The 13,528-nt window shown below is 36.3% G+C and overlaps 6 protein-coding genes across 6 annotated transcripts; 2 read left to right on the top strand and 4 right to left on the bottom strand.

Annotated features, from left to right (window-relative positions):
• Positions 1-119: 119 nt before the first annotated feature.
• Positions 120-611, bottom strand: WICANDRAFT_23116 (uncharacterized protein; the record flags this gene model as incomplete). Its single annotated transcript, XM_019180975.1, has 1 exon — positions 120-611. A coding segment is annotated over one exon (492 nt), but the record flags the coding sequence as incomplete, so codon positions are not given.
• A 649-nt stretch (positions 612-1,260) lies between these two features.
• WICANDRAFT_80527 (Zn(II)2Cys6 transcription factor domain-containing protein) lies at positions 1,261-3,866 on the bottom strand (the record flags this gene model as incomplete). The annotated part of the gene is made up of 3 exons (XM_019185080.1): positions 1,261-3,471; positions 3,534-3,610; positions 3,797-3,866. The coding sequence occupies 3 exons, from the start codon at positions 3,864-3,866 to the stop codon at positions 1,261-1,263; spliced, it is 2,358 nt and encodes a 785-aa protein (XP_019037590.1).
• A 2,142-nt stretch (positions 3,867-6,008) lies between these two features.
• Positions 6,009-7,298, bottom strand: WICANDRAFT_64522 (uncharacterized protein; the record flags this gene model as incomplete). The annotated part of the gene is made up of 1 exon (XM_019183755.1): positions 6,009-7,298. One exon carries the CDS (start codon positions 7,296-7,298, stop codon positions 6,009-6,011), a length of 1,290 nt encoding a protein of 429 aa, XP_019037589.1.
• A 438-nt stretch (positions 7,299-7,736) lies between these two features.
• Positions 7,737-9,368, bottom strand: WICANDRAFT_64521 (S8 family peptidase; the record flags this gene model as incomplete). Its single annotated transcript, XM_019183754.1, has 1 exon — positions 7,737-9,368. The coding sequence occupies one exon, from the start codon at positions 9,366-9,368 to the stop codon at positions 7,737-7,739; it is 1,632 nt and encodes a 543-aa protein (XP_019037588.1).
• A 947-nt stretch (positions 9,369-10,315) lies between these two features.
• On the top strand, positions 10,316-11,572 carry WICANDRAFT_24191 (uncharacterized protein; the record flags this gene model as incomplete). The annotated part of the gene is made up of 1 exon (XM_019181021.1): positions 10,316-11,572. A coding segment is annotated over one exon (1,257 nt), but the record flags the coding sequence as incomplete, so codon positions are not given.
• Positions 11,573-11,786: 214 nt separating this feature from the next.
• On the top strand, positions 11,787-13,520 carry CUE3 (Cue3p; the record flags this gene model as incomplete). The annotated part of the gene is made up of 1 exon (XM_019182205.1): positions 11,787-13,520. The coding sequence occupies one exon, from the start codon at positions 11,787-11,789 to the stop codon at positions 13,518-13,520; it is 1,734 nt and encodes a 577-aa protein (XP_019037586.1).
• Between the last annotated feature and the right edge of the window lie 8 nt (positions 13,521-13,528).

The following is a 13,528-nucleotide window of genomic DNA, read 5'->3' as shown; positions in this document are numbered from 1 at the left end:
GGAGGAACTGGATCTTTAAACTCCTGAGTTTCATTCTTTTTGACAAATTGTCTAGAAAATCTATTTTTCAGTGATTTTCTATTGTCAGAAACTGCTGCATTATTAGCATCAATGGTTTTCAATGCACTTGTGATGGCAACATTGAAAACGTGATTTATATTCTCTGTTGTCTTGGCTGAGCATCTAATATGTTCAACAGCACCAATTTCTTGTGCAAGTCTTTCAGCTTCGTGGAAATCCACAATAGAATCACTCGTGGAGCTTAAGTCCATCTTTGTACCAACCAATATTATGGGTATACCAGGACAAAAGTGCTTAACTTCAGGTGTCCATGTTTCCCTAACATTATGTAAACTAGTAATACTATTGATGGCATAACACACTAGTAAAATGTTGACATCAGGATAGGACAATGGGCGTAATCTATCATATTCTTCTTGACCAGCAGTATCCCATAAGGCTAGTTCTATGATCTTATTTTTTGGACCTTTAACATTGGTCACATAGTTTTCAAAAATGGTTGGAACATAAACAGTTGGAAATTCACCTTGAGAATATGAAATTAATAAACATGTCTTACCACAACCACCATCACCAACAACAACTAATTTGATATGATAATCTGCTCTTTTTCTTTGTGGATCTAGTTCGAAATCTGGGACATCACTTACTGAGCGTTGGATTGTTGCTTGGTTCATAGATGGTTCTTCTGGTCCTTGTGATTGTCTCTTTTTAGCTATATCATATGGGGTTTCATAAGAGGTGTCATCCGATGTGGCTTTTGAGGTAACTTCGGAAGATGGTTCTTTCAGCACTGGCTTGAGATAGTTCTTATTATTATAATATGGTTTCTGTAAGGTGTTCATTTTGAATGCAAACGTATTTGATAAATTTGAAATGACTTATAATCTTTTTGAGGTTTTTGATCTCTTGTAAAAAAAAAATCACGTTTGAATCTGAATAGCCGATGTACAAGCGAGTGGTACGAGTGTGTATAAATTATTAGACAATAATGCAATGAATGATGATGAAAGTACTGACAGATATATCAAGTGAGTGTAGTTAATTTGGAAAGATCAAATTGTCTCTTGATAATGTTAAAAATGGATCAATTAAAGATCGGTGTGAGCTTGAAATTTGTTTTGATTTCGTTTGTTTACTTTTTTTTTTTTTTTTTTGATTCCACCGAGGACAATTCACGTGACAAATTCCCGGAAATATAAACTACAGTGTAAATTTCAAAACATAAATTCGTTAAATTTAATCCTCCATATCCAATTGAATAATAAGTTTTCTATCCTCATGATACTTAATTAGGAAATCCAAGTCCGCACTCTGGAAAAGAACATTACTTTGGAAAATAGGGTCATTAAATCTTGGGTCATAATCATCATTCAATAAACCTGTTTTGGGATCAACGTCTAAAAGATCAACTTCTATGGTTTCTTCTGCGACAGGTTCAGCATCCAAGGATGTATTGAGACCACTAAATAGCTGAGCAGCCAAGTTCCCATCTTCAAAATCAGTTTGCGTCTTATAATAATTTGTACCATTTATCAAGTTACCACTAGTTGTTGATTCACTAGGATAGTGATATGGTTTAATATTTGTGTTTTTGAAACTTGTAATGCAACGTTCATGAATATCCAGTGCTCTTGGCTTGAATCTATCAACTGAATCAAAAAATGATGGGATTGGATCGTTCAAAATAGTATTTCTCACGATGTAGGCTTTTCTTCTATTCAAGAATGCAATAATACGACATAGATAATTTGCATGTTTTCTCAAATCTTCATCCTCCAAGTTTTGATACAGATGGTGCTTATTGAATGGGAATAGCAGATAGAACCCATTAAATAGAAACGTGAAAATATAACGACCACCAACAAGGATATCTTCAATAATTTCACCAAGTGCAAACCAAAAAACATAGAACACTTTTTCAACTGGTGGAGTAGCTGAACCAAATGTGTAAATTTCAGAGGGAACTTTTTGATACCATAATTGAACCAATTTATAAATTTTATTAACAGGATATAACAAAACATGTTTGTTTGATTTTTCACCTTCCAAGAAATTCAATGCAAATTCAATAAAGTCCACCAAATTCTTATACTGAACTTTGATCACATCATCATCATTATAGAAATCTTCATCCTCAATATATTTGGCACCGAATTCTTTAACAACTTCTAAAAATTCAAATAAACCTCTATGATTATACCTTGGATTCCAAACTGATCTTGCAGTGAACAATAATCCATCAGCATGGTTCTTCAATTTGATAAAAGATTTCTGAAATTTCGAAGGATCTTCAAATGCAGTTTTCAACAATGCTGCAGGACCTGAAGCTAATGAGAAAAAATCCTTCATTGTGATATTCTCAATATAGATTGATGAACTATTCAAGACACTAGTTAAAATCAACAATTGTTCAGCATTTGAATCTTGAATATCTGATAATTGGTTTCTGATTGTATTCATACACTTCCCTCTATATTTCAAGAAAACAGCCTCTAATTCAGGTATTGTCACTGATAATTTACCAACACCTTGCAATAACATACCGTAAAATAATGTTTTACTTGACGTAGCCAATTGTAATCTTGAATGCACCTCTTTTAATAAAAACACTCTAGCAAATGCATTAGGAATAGTTTCATCAAAAAATTCAGGAAATTTGCTCAAATCAAACTGTGGTTCATTCAATTGGTGTCGTATTAATGTAATTTCATTTGGATTCCCAGACTGGACAGAGTTTGATGGTGAATGTCCCAAATCCTTTGTATAAAGTTCCATATTGTTGGAACGATCCAAATCATCTCCATTGAATGGTGAATTCTTGGATGAGAAGGAGGATATTGATGAAGTCCCCGCCTGAGTGGTAGAGCTATCCACTGTAGTTGGTGGTTCACCAGTGATTTGAATTATTGGTGCCATGCTTGATTTGATTTGTATTGGGTGTGATAGCTCTGAAGTTGAAGTTGAACTAGAGTGCCCTTCAAGTCCTCGTTGCATAGGAAGTGGTTGATATTGTCCTCCACCATACTCACTCCCCGAGTGAACTTCTTGTATATCATTATATTGATTCAATTGTTCATACTGTTGCGTGTCACTTAGTTGATTAGGCTGTCTTTGAAATTCAGCTAGTTGATTTGGTAAATAAACTGGATGCTGTGGGAACAGTTGAGGAGGGTTGACAGGTCTATAAAAAGGTTGTGGTACTTGTTGCTGTTGTGGTGGTGGTGGGTATGTCATTTGTTGATCTGAAGACAACGAACCTTGTTGTTGCTGTTGTGGGAATGATTGCATTTGATTTGGTTGCATTTGAATTTGCATAAAGCTATTTTGTTGATTGATTAACTGTGTCATTGGACCCATGGCATGTTGATACAATTCATCATCATTCATATGAGCTTGCCTTATTATATTCAACTCTTGAGGGGTATAATCCAAATAACCACACCTGAACTAAATTAGGTCCCTGGTTAGTAACATTGTAATCTCATTTTGCAATATAGATGTTTACTTACTGCTCTTGTTGAACATTTTTTGCACGATGGCAACGTCTCATCACACTTGATTCTTCTTTGTTTACACTGTGGACAACCTAGAGTCATATAAAGTTAGTAGAAGAACTTTCTTGAAGCATAACTTCCATCACTGAGTAAACAACACCATTTTCAAGACAAAGTCTTTCATTGAAGCCAATGATTTGACGTTTTCTTCACGACATCAAACCTTGTAACCCACAGAGTTGGAAACCAGTAAACAGAACAAGAAAAACCATACGCACCTAGTCTTGAGTTTTTGTGTTTCTTACGATGAAGAACCTTCTTGGGTTCCTTCTGATCTGTATCACTCATCGTGACGTTGACAAGTTCACCATACACTGTTTTGGCTTTTGTTGATGAGGTGCGAGTCAAGTATATAATCCCACAAAAAAAAGTTTTTTTGACTGGTATAAGGTATATTTCTTTTAAAAATGGGCTTAAATATTTGGAGAGAAGCTTCGATGAAACCTTATTATTTTTTCAGTACTTTTGCCAATCAGTGCACTGATGAGTTGTGACGCCTTTGGTTCAAAATGGCCTTGTTGGATAAAGGTGCCCTCGCTTTTTGGTAGATGACAGGCGCTTAAACGAGTTTTGAGGTAATTGTTGAGGAAGCTGATTGTTCTGAATTTGAACCGTTGGATGCAATTTCAAAGAAGGCACTTTTCTTAGATTGTTTCTGGTTTTAGCAATAATACCTGCTGGAGGAATTGATAGCTGTACGCTCTTGGGCTCTGAAGACTGGGGCAACAGAGAGAAATCTGACAGAAGACGCGAGATGGGCTAAAGTCAGCAGCAGTTGATCCTGGAAAGGTTGGAAATTGCAAGTGGTAGCCTCTCTAGGTTGTGGTGATTTTGAAGGTGATTGAATGGCGGAGAGCTCAGGATCTTTATACTTGTTTGTAACGAATGGCTCTTCAGTTGCATATGTACCAATACATGTACGAATTTCAATCGAGAGGGCTCTCTGAAAACAATCAAAAGTGTAATTGGTGATCAATCCTGGCTAAATAGATCAAATGTTACAAATATAGCCAATCAGCTGAAATTTCAGTCACCTGGATAAAAGCTGTTTGAAGCTGTGTTTGCACAATAGAACTCATGATGTTTGATAATTTGTACATACATCGGCACTAGTGTCTGAAATTTTGTGTATGGTAGAAAAGTTCGTAAAAGTTTATTATGTACCTATGTTGTAGTGTTCAACAAGTTGCAACTTCCATGAAATTAGCTCAACATTGATACTGAGCAGATCATTGTTCATTGAATTATGGCTAGGCGATACCAAATAGCTGTACTTGTTTAGTACAAACCTGAGGGTTAAAGAGGCGTGTAAGACCTATCCCGTTCTAATTGGTTGAAGCTCGCTTAAGCCTATTCAATTAAGCTACCCTTGAGCTCATTTAGTTGATCCATGCTTCGACAAACCTTGGAAATCTTCAGGTTTTGGCCGTTTGAAAGCACCCTTCTGGAAGAAGTTTCCATACTAACGGAGGTGCGTTTGAGATTGTGCGTCCGTTAACCGTGTCGAAGGCGCTCAAAAATTTTGACTTGGAAATTGGAATCTAGATCTTTGAGATGAAAATTTACAAGAAGGATTCAGATATTGGGTTTACCATTAGAAGAGCTACCATGTTGATGTACTTTCTCAACGTTTTAACTTTCAACCAGAGGCTTGAACAAAGATAGCCTATATGGCTATTGTCTGGTTATCAAGGGAAAAGTTTCTCCGTCTTCTGATCAGCCTCAATTGATACAGGTAGCGGTACAAGGAACAAGCCTCAAGCTCCATCGGTACACCCTTGGAGCAGCACCACGAATATTAGTTCATGAACACCGACTGCTTTGACTTGAAATTATTTTTACCCATAAATATACAAAGAAGCAGACTGCTCAGTAACAAGTAACTACTACTGGAGAGATCTATCACAGCAGAGAGGTGTCATGGGTGAGGTATATACCAAGCTTCTCTTACATCAACATAGTATCATTGTGATGTCAACACTTACCAACACTGACCGCATCACCTTGTCTTAAGAATCGAGAACACTACAACAATAAGTTCATGCCATGATAAACTATGAGATACAGCCTATGATCATTTTATAAACAACATGTACTATAGCTGCAAAGCATTAATTATTCCGCGACTGTTTGAGCTGCTGTTCAATATTGATTTATTCCAAATCAAATGAACAACTTGGTGCAAAACCTTCCATGTAACGATACACCCCTCTCAACTGGTTCATGTGCAGTATAACTATAATTCTATTTCCATTAATCATTGAATTCAAGCTTCAATTCAATTCAAAGTATAAATGATTATAATAATAATTCAAGAGAGGTAACTAATCATATGATCTGATCAGTTTAAACATCACAAAAAGATGACAAAATCAATATTTTATCATTATTTTGATTCTCAAACTATCCAATATCAGATCACTCGAATCTCTAGCCCAATGAACTTTCATCATCCCCGCTTGTAAACACAGAACCAAACATTCTAAACCAATCACCAATAATCTCAAACAATGTATTGATTTCATATAGGATCCAAAATAATAATAATGCTTTTAATATCAATTTTGATTGGTGTGGTATTGGGCTTTCATCAATTTTGTTGAAAATGTTTGATATTATTGGGAAATTCTCCATAAAATTAACGATTGAACTTCCATTATCTATTGGTGCATTATCTGAGATATCATCTTCTTGGATAGATCCTTCGCCTGGGGTGTTTCCAGGCTCTTGTATTAGATTTGTTGATGGTGTTAATGATGGTTCAAGTTTCTTGCTCTTGGATTTCTTTCTTAATTTACTATCATTATTTGTAAAGATTTTCTTGAAAAATCCTTTCTTCTTTGGTGACTTTATCATCATAGGCTGGAGCTCTTGTGAATTGAGATGTTTTTCATCAAGGACTAGAGCCGCTTCAGAAGGGATAGCAACAGGTTCATAATATTCACTATTTTGACTAGCTTTTCTATGATCAAGCTCATGACTAGGGCTCCTTATACGCTCTGAACTCATCACTCTTTCAAAACTCTTTTCTCTTGAATTCACAGGGCGTAACTCACCATATGACCTTTTGGATCTATGCACCGCAGAAGCATCAACTGGTGGCCTTAGTGAGGATTCAACAGATCTTGGAAAGTCATCCCTTGAATCAAAACGACCAGCTCTGTACTCGCCTCTATTTGGACCATCATCACCATATCTTTTATCATCTTGATCATAAACTGGATGCACCCTATTCCTATTATACTCTGGCCTCGACTGTTCATAGCTCTTTCTCATATAGTAACCATCACTAGGAATAAATTGGCCTTCTCTTCCATAAGCCCCACTGGAACTTTGTTGTTGCTGTTGATATTGCTGGTTATATCTCCAATCATCCTGCCTAGGACCGTATCTATAATCTCTATCATTATCATCGTATCCATGATCAAAGAAATAACCATCACCTGTAATTCTCAATTCACCATGATGACGTTGTAGTTTCTTATTTATTGAATTCTCATAACCCATAGCTATAGTGGGCATTAGTTCTAATGAATCATCACTTTTATTTGTATGTTCATATATTTGCTTTTCATTATGTTTCAGTATTTGCCATTTTGATGATTGATTACTTGGTGGGTTTTCAAAAACTTGAGCTGGTGAAGAATGGATTCTATGATGATGCAGTTGCAGTTGTTGTTGTTGAGGTTTTCTGTGTCTAGTAGGTAAAGTGTCTAGCATTTGAGGGATTCTTCTATATTTGATGGACTTCTATTCTAGATGGTTGCCATAGAGAACAAGATGTATAGAAATAATTATAAAAGAAGAGAAAGAGTTCTTGTTGATCTGATAAAATGTTGTTTTGAACATGGCTGGTTAGTCGTTACGGTTTAACATGAAAGGCCGAAATTTTGTTACGCGCACAGACTAAGCCTTTACAAAGTTTTAGCTAATAAAGTAACTTTTTACTGCGTATGAGTTAATTAACATAAGTGTGTAGTATTTCATCTAAACTAGTATCTTGTACCCTTTAGAAATGACAAAACAGTGTGGTATAAAAAAGAAAGAAAGAAGGACTCACAAGGAGTCAGAATTGAAAATTTACCATAAAAAGTAGCTAGTTGCAAATAGACTAACCGGTTAGCATTAAAATTTCATAAAGCTCATGAGTTATCCTGATTAAACATTGTTGTTGATGAATTGTTTAACATCTTCCATGATATGTTCAACATTTGCTTCCAAATCATGAATGATGGCAGCTGCAGCTTCAGAATCAATACCAGCTAAGACATTTGATTCTTTATTGTTAACTTCTTCACCCCAGAATGATTTCAAGTCTTGACCACCACCATTGTAGATCAATTTGTTTGGTGTATCATCTGGAATATCAGTCAATTTACCTTTAGTTGAGTAATCAATGATTTTTTTCTTCAATTGAGCTGGGGTGACACCACCTTTAGAAGTAAAGAATTCAGAATCTGAACCTGGTTGTAATGACAAATAGTAAGTTAATAAACCTGCAACATGTGGAGAAGCCATTGATGTACCTGATAAAGTAGCAGTGGCTGAATCTGAACCAATATAAGTGGATAAAATGTTCAAACCTGGACCAAAGATGTCAACACATTTACCGTAGTTTGAGAAATAAGCTCTGGCATCTGATAAAGTGGAAGCACCAACAGTAACAGCCTTATCAGCAGCAGCTGGGGAATAGTTACAAGCGTCAGCGTTGTCATTACCGGCAGCAACAGCGAAATGAATACCGGCTTGAACAGCAGCATTAACAGCTAAATCTAAAGATGGGGATTTACCACCACCTAAAGACATGTTAGCAGTAGAACCTTTGAAACCCTTTTTACCGTCTTTAACAGCTTTAGCATGTGCGTTTGCTGCATATTCAACACCTTTAACAACATCAGACATGGTACCTGAACCATTTGATCTCAAAACCTTGACAGCAACAATGTCAGCTTCTTTGGCAACACCATAATGTTTGGAACCAATGGTACCAGCACAATGAGTACCATGACCATTACCATCAACATCTTCATCACCTTGTGGGATTGTTGAACCCCATTTGGCACGGCCGTCAAAGTCTTGATGTTTGACATTGACCCCGGTGTCGATAACATATGATGTAACACCTTTACCAGCTTCATTGTCGTACAAGTATTTGTTGAATGAACCTAAAGTCAAAGCTTCACGATGAGAGATTCTTGATAAACCCCATGGAGCACCATTTTGGGTCTCAAATTCAGAAGCGAAAACTCTTGAATCTTTTTCAACAAATTTGACTAATGGGTTACGACGGATTAAATCAATGGTATCATCCAAGAAATAACCAAAGTAACCAGATAATAACCCATCAATGTGGAAACCATCTAAAACACCACCTAATTCTGTGGCAGATTCCTTGTTAGTTTCTTGGAAGAATGAATGTGTTGGGTTAGCTTCATATAATGCCTTAGCAGAATTGATATGTTCATCCTTGACCCATGATTTGTGAAATTCAACTTCTTCTGGTTTAACAGAATCTTTGAAAACGATGATATAACGATGAGGAATGATATTACGACCAGCAGATTCAGTTGAGATTAATTCAGCAGCATCTTCAGCTTTCAACAAGTTGTTCTTCAAGATTGATGAGTCAACTTTTGGAGCAGCTGGGGCTGGGGTGGCACCATTGTTCAAAGATTCTTGGTTCAAAACGTTTTGAACTGAGAAGATATCATTGGTGTTGATAGTTGGAATAACAAGAGCATTGGCAATTGAAACCAAAACGGTGATTGGTAAAAGAGTTGAACCTTTCATAATGGTGATATTAATCTAGATTCAAATAGGGAGGTGTGGTTGTTTTTGAGAGTGTGCAAAAATGTAATAAACTTGAATAGCGCTTTGGGATTATAATCAATTTACAACTGGGAGTATGACTATCTGGTACTTGGGTTCCTTATAGTCCACTGTTGTTGTGTTGCAAACTGGTTATTTGTTGTTCAAGAAAAGGGATGTTGATAAGAACAAGATAACGGGTGGCAAGCCCTTTAAATAGCTTTCATTTGCACACTACAACAAAAATGACAGACTGCGATGAGCTCATTCGGCCCACCAAAAAGACAAAGCTGGTTAGCGCACTGGCCGGTGCTGCTGGCTGGCACCGTGTCGCGACACTTGTGCACACTGATAAGCTGCAGCTTTGATAAGGTGGCTTGCCCGGGTAACGAGTCACATGATTGGCACGTGATTTTCACACTTTTTGGTTTAAACGACGAATGCAAAGTTTATATGATGACTTTGGACTTCCAATAAATCTCTCAATCAAGGGCTCAAACAGATTGGTCTTTGGATTAAGGGGGTTCACGCTTTGATTGATCGTTTGGGTTATTTTATCAATGGTTTTGAAACATATTAACAAGTCGTTCGTATTCAGTGAAATTTCAAAGACTCGCTTCATCTTGTAAACCTTGCACAGAGTTTACGCAATTCAATTAGCTGATACAATAACATTTTAACTGGGCTCAAACTAAATTACTGCTCAATATTCATATCTGAGACTTGGGAAAATTTGGTCAAGTTTTGTGGATTTCTCAATGACAAAATCGAGAAGATCATCAAGTTCACCTTCAAAGGCCAGGATTGAAGAACAATTGATTAGAAATAATGAACAAAATTACCTAATTCACAACCCAGAAGATGAAGAATCAAATCATGGGGCTACAGATAACCCAAATCCAGATGCAATTCACCACCATTTGTCATCGGACTTGAAGGGCCTCATCAAGAACAGGCTTTACATTTCACATTTTTTATATGTGTGGAATTCAAGAATGTATGAGTTTGGGATTGTCTTATTCATCATTAACCTTTACCCAGGAACTTTGTTTCCATCTTCGCTGTTTGCGTTTTGCTCAAGTCTGTCAGGAATCTTGCTGTCCAATACTGTGACAAACTTGGTCAATCATGGCCAAAGATTGAAAATAATTGAAGAAGCGATATTCATCCAAAGGTCCTTTGCAGTATTATCCGCTACAATTCTCTTGATTATATTTCAATTCTTTGAAGATCACTCCTTGTTGAAAAAAGCTTGTCTTGCTGTGGTTATTGTTTGTGGGGTTGTTGAAAAATTAACTACAATTGCAAACAAGATATCAATCTCGAGAGATTGGATAGTGAAGATTTGTCTGAAAGACGAAGAGTTTATGATCGAGTTGAATACAAAATTGAGAGGCATTGACCTTTTTTGCAAATTAGTTGCGCCTTTTTTCATATCATCATTCATTACAATTGCAGGTTTCAAAATCACACTGGCATTCATCATTCTAGTGTTTCTCATTTCAAGCCAAATTGAATTTTCCATGATTTTGAAGCTGTACCATTCAATACCTGCTTTAAAGGAATCAGAAGACCAAATAACCAAAAACCCACCAAAGTTTCAACCACTAACCTACTGGGAAAGCTTGAAGCTGTTCTGTAAGAATCCAATAGCTCTTCAAGTTATATCAATATCACTAGTTTACTTAACGGTTCTGTCATTTGGGAACACTACAATTGCATATCTTCTTTCATTTGATGACATCAACAATTTTTCAATCGGGTTATTAAAAGGTATCTCTACAGGGTTTGAACTTTTCGGTACTTTAGTCATATTCCCATTTCTAAACAAGTTGACTAATTTCATTAACGTGGGATTAATTTCTGTTGTGTTTCAATTCCTATCGCTAACCCCAATATTGGCTTCCTTCATCATAAATTATTCAAAGACTCATTGGTTGGTATGTTTTTGTATTCCTTGGAGTAGAATTGGATTATGGTGTTTCGACTTGGCTGTTCAAAATTCCATCCAGATATACATCACTGATGATTTTGAAAGATTTAATGTGACAACATTTGAAGAGAGCTTGAATAATTTGTTTGAACTAAGTACACATATTTTGACCTTGATATTTCACAAACCTGAACAGTTCAAATATCCTGTTTTTGCTAGTACTGGGGCCATTTTTCTTGCTGTGATCTTTTACATTGCTTTCAAGATAAAGACTCTCAAGGAAAATTCAGATTTTAATAGGTAGATAGGCTCCTTGAATCTACAATTCTTGTACATAAAGTGTCCGAATTTTGAATAATAGTAGTGTCCCGATCAATAAGTTTTTCTACTATCATCAACACTTTTTGAATGGCAAAATCAATGATTCATAGAAAGGACTGCAACAAAACTCAACGAGCCTAATTGATATGTCAGACGAAGAGGATAATGTATATGTCGAGCTACCGGTAGCTCAGTTCCCACCTTTCAAGTTGCGTTCCTCAATGGTGGATAAAGATCCAGTCATCTGGGTTCATGAAATTGAAGTTTACATCACTTATATCCAGACACTACTACAGCTAAAAAGGCAGCTATCACAACGATCTGAGCAGCAGTTGTGCCTTTTTTTGAAAAGCTACCTTCATGAGATTGCAGAAGAGCAAGGTCAAATATTATCACTGGGTCTGATTAACGTTCAGATCACACAAAATTTGGATACTCTAAGAAGCTGGATTTTAGAACTGATTAAACAATTGGGTGTGTTGAACCTGAAGTTGAATGGTGCGGCCTTGTGGCATTTTGCAAAAGTCTACGCTGCTAAGAATGCTACAATTGTGAAAGGTATTATTGATGGAACATATAAACCTAAAGATAAAAAGACCATAAATTCCATATCATTGGTCCATAAACATCTTGAACATTTGATAACTAATGGAAAGTTCGAAAAACATGATTTGGAAACACTTGCAGTACTCCTACAGAAGTCGGCTAAAGTGCAAACAGAGTCAAAAGCCACCAAAGAACCGTTCCTAAAGCAGACCAAGGCTAAAAAAGGGACATCATTTGGTGAAACTTTTGTTACATTATCATGGATTGACATGTTGGAAAAGTTACATGCAAATGGAGAAGGTAAATTCTCAAAATTGGTGAGAAATCTTGCAGTTTTATCATTAGTATCAGTACCCATTGCTAAAGTTGCATCAATAGGAACTGAATTAGGAATAAACACGTATAGCTCACTTAGACTATATCCATTGTTCGGTGGTATTATTGCATCAGAGAGCTTTAAAGAATTAAACCCAGGTATTGAACAGAGATTTCCATTTTTGATCAAACAACCAAAATCAGATGTTAATGAAGCAGATGTCAAGACTTTAACAGAGCTATTCCCAGATCTTTCAATATCACACACTGCGAAACTATTGAAGAAACATAACAATAACGTTGAAGAAGTTACAATGCTTTTACTTGAACACCCAGAAGCTGCTATTGAAAAAGAAGAAGACAAGAGCCGTCATGTTATGGAAAACAAAACAAAGAATGTCAAACTTTTGTCGAACAGAAGCAAACTTCAAAAGGAATCTGAACTTCATGTTCCTGATGAATTGAAAAACAAAACATTAACTTCTGCACTGAGATTGATGTATGAAGCCGATGAAGATGAACATGATGATACTTATGATGAAGCTGAAGCAGTAACACCAGATGAAAAGGGTAAATTCGATAAAGCAGAAAAGATATTATGGGAGGCTTACAAAAGGGATCCGAATGTTTTTGCAAAACCGAACAGACGCTGGAATGAAAGACAACAATTAGTGCAGACTTTACATTGGTCACACGAACAAATTGAAGGGTGGGCACGTATGTTAGAGAAAGAACCAAGACGTGTTAGGATTCTTGAACAGAAATACCAGTTTAGAGGCAACAAACCACAGAGAAGAACTGAAGAGGATGAAGAAATTGCAGAGGAACGTAGACCTCCACCTTCATCATCCACAGATTCGCACAATGATCAAAATAAAAAGAAGCCAAATCAAACAGTTAAAGCTAATCCTGCAAATGTGAAGAGACAAAACGCCAAAAATGAAAAAAATAAATCTTCAAAAGCAAATCATAATAGAAAGTCGGGCCATGATAAGAAAATGGCTAGAGAGTTACAGTAAATGGACTT

Source organism: Wickerhamomyces anomalus, assembly GCF_001661255.1.
Source record: "Wickerhamomyces anomalus NRRL Y-366-8 unplaced genomic scaffold WICANscaffold_5, whole genome shotgun sequence".
Lineage (NCBI taxonomy): Eukaryota > Fungi > Ascomycota > Saccharomycetes > Phaffomycetales > Wickerhamomycetaceae > Hansenula > Hansenula anomala.
This window is presented reverse-complemented; position numbering and strand designations above follow the sequence as displayed.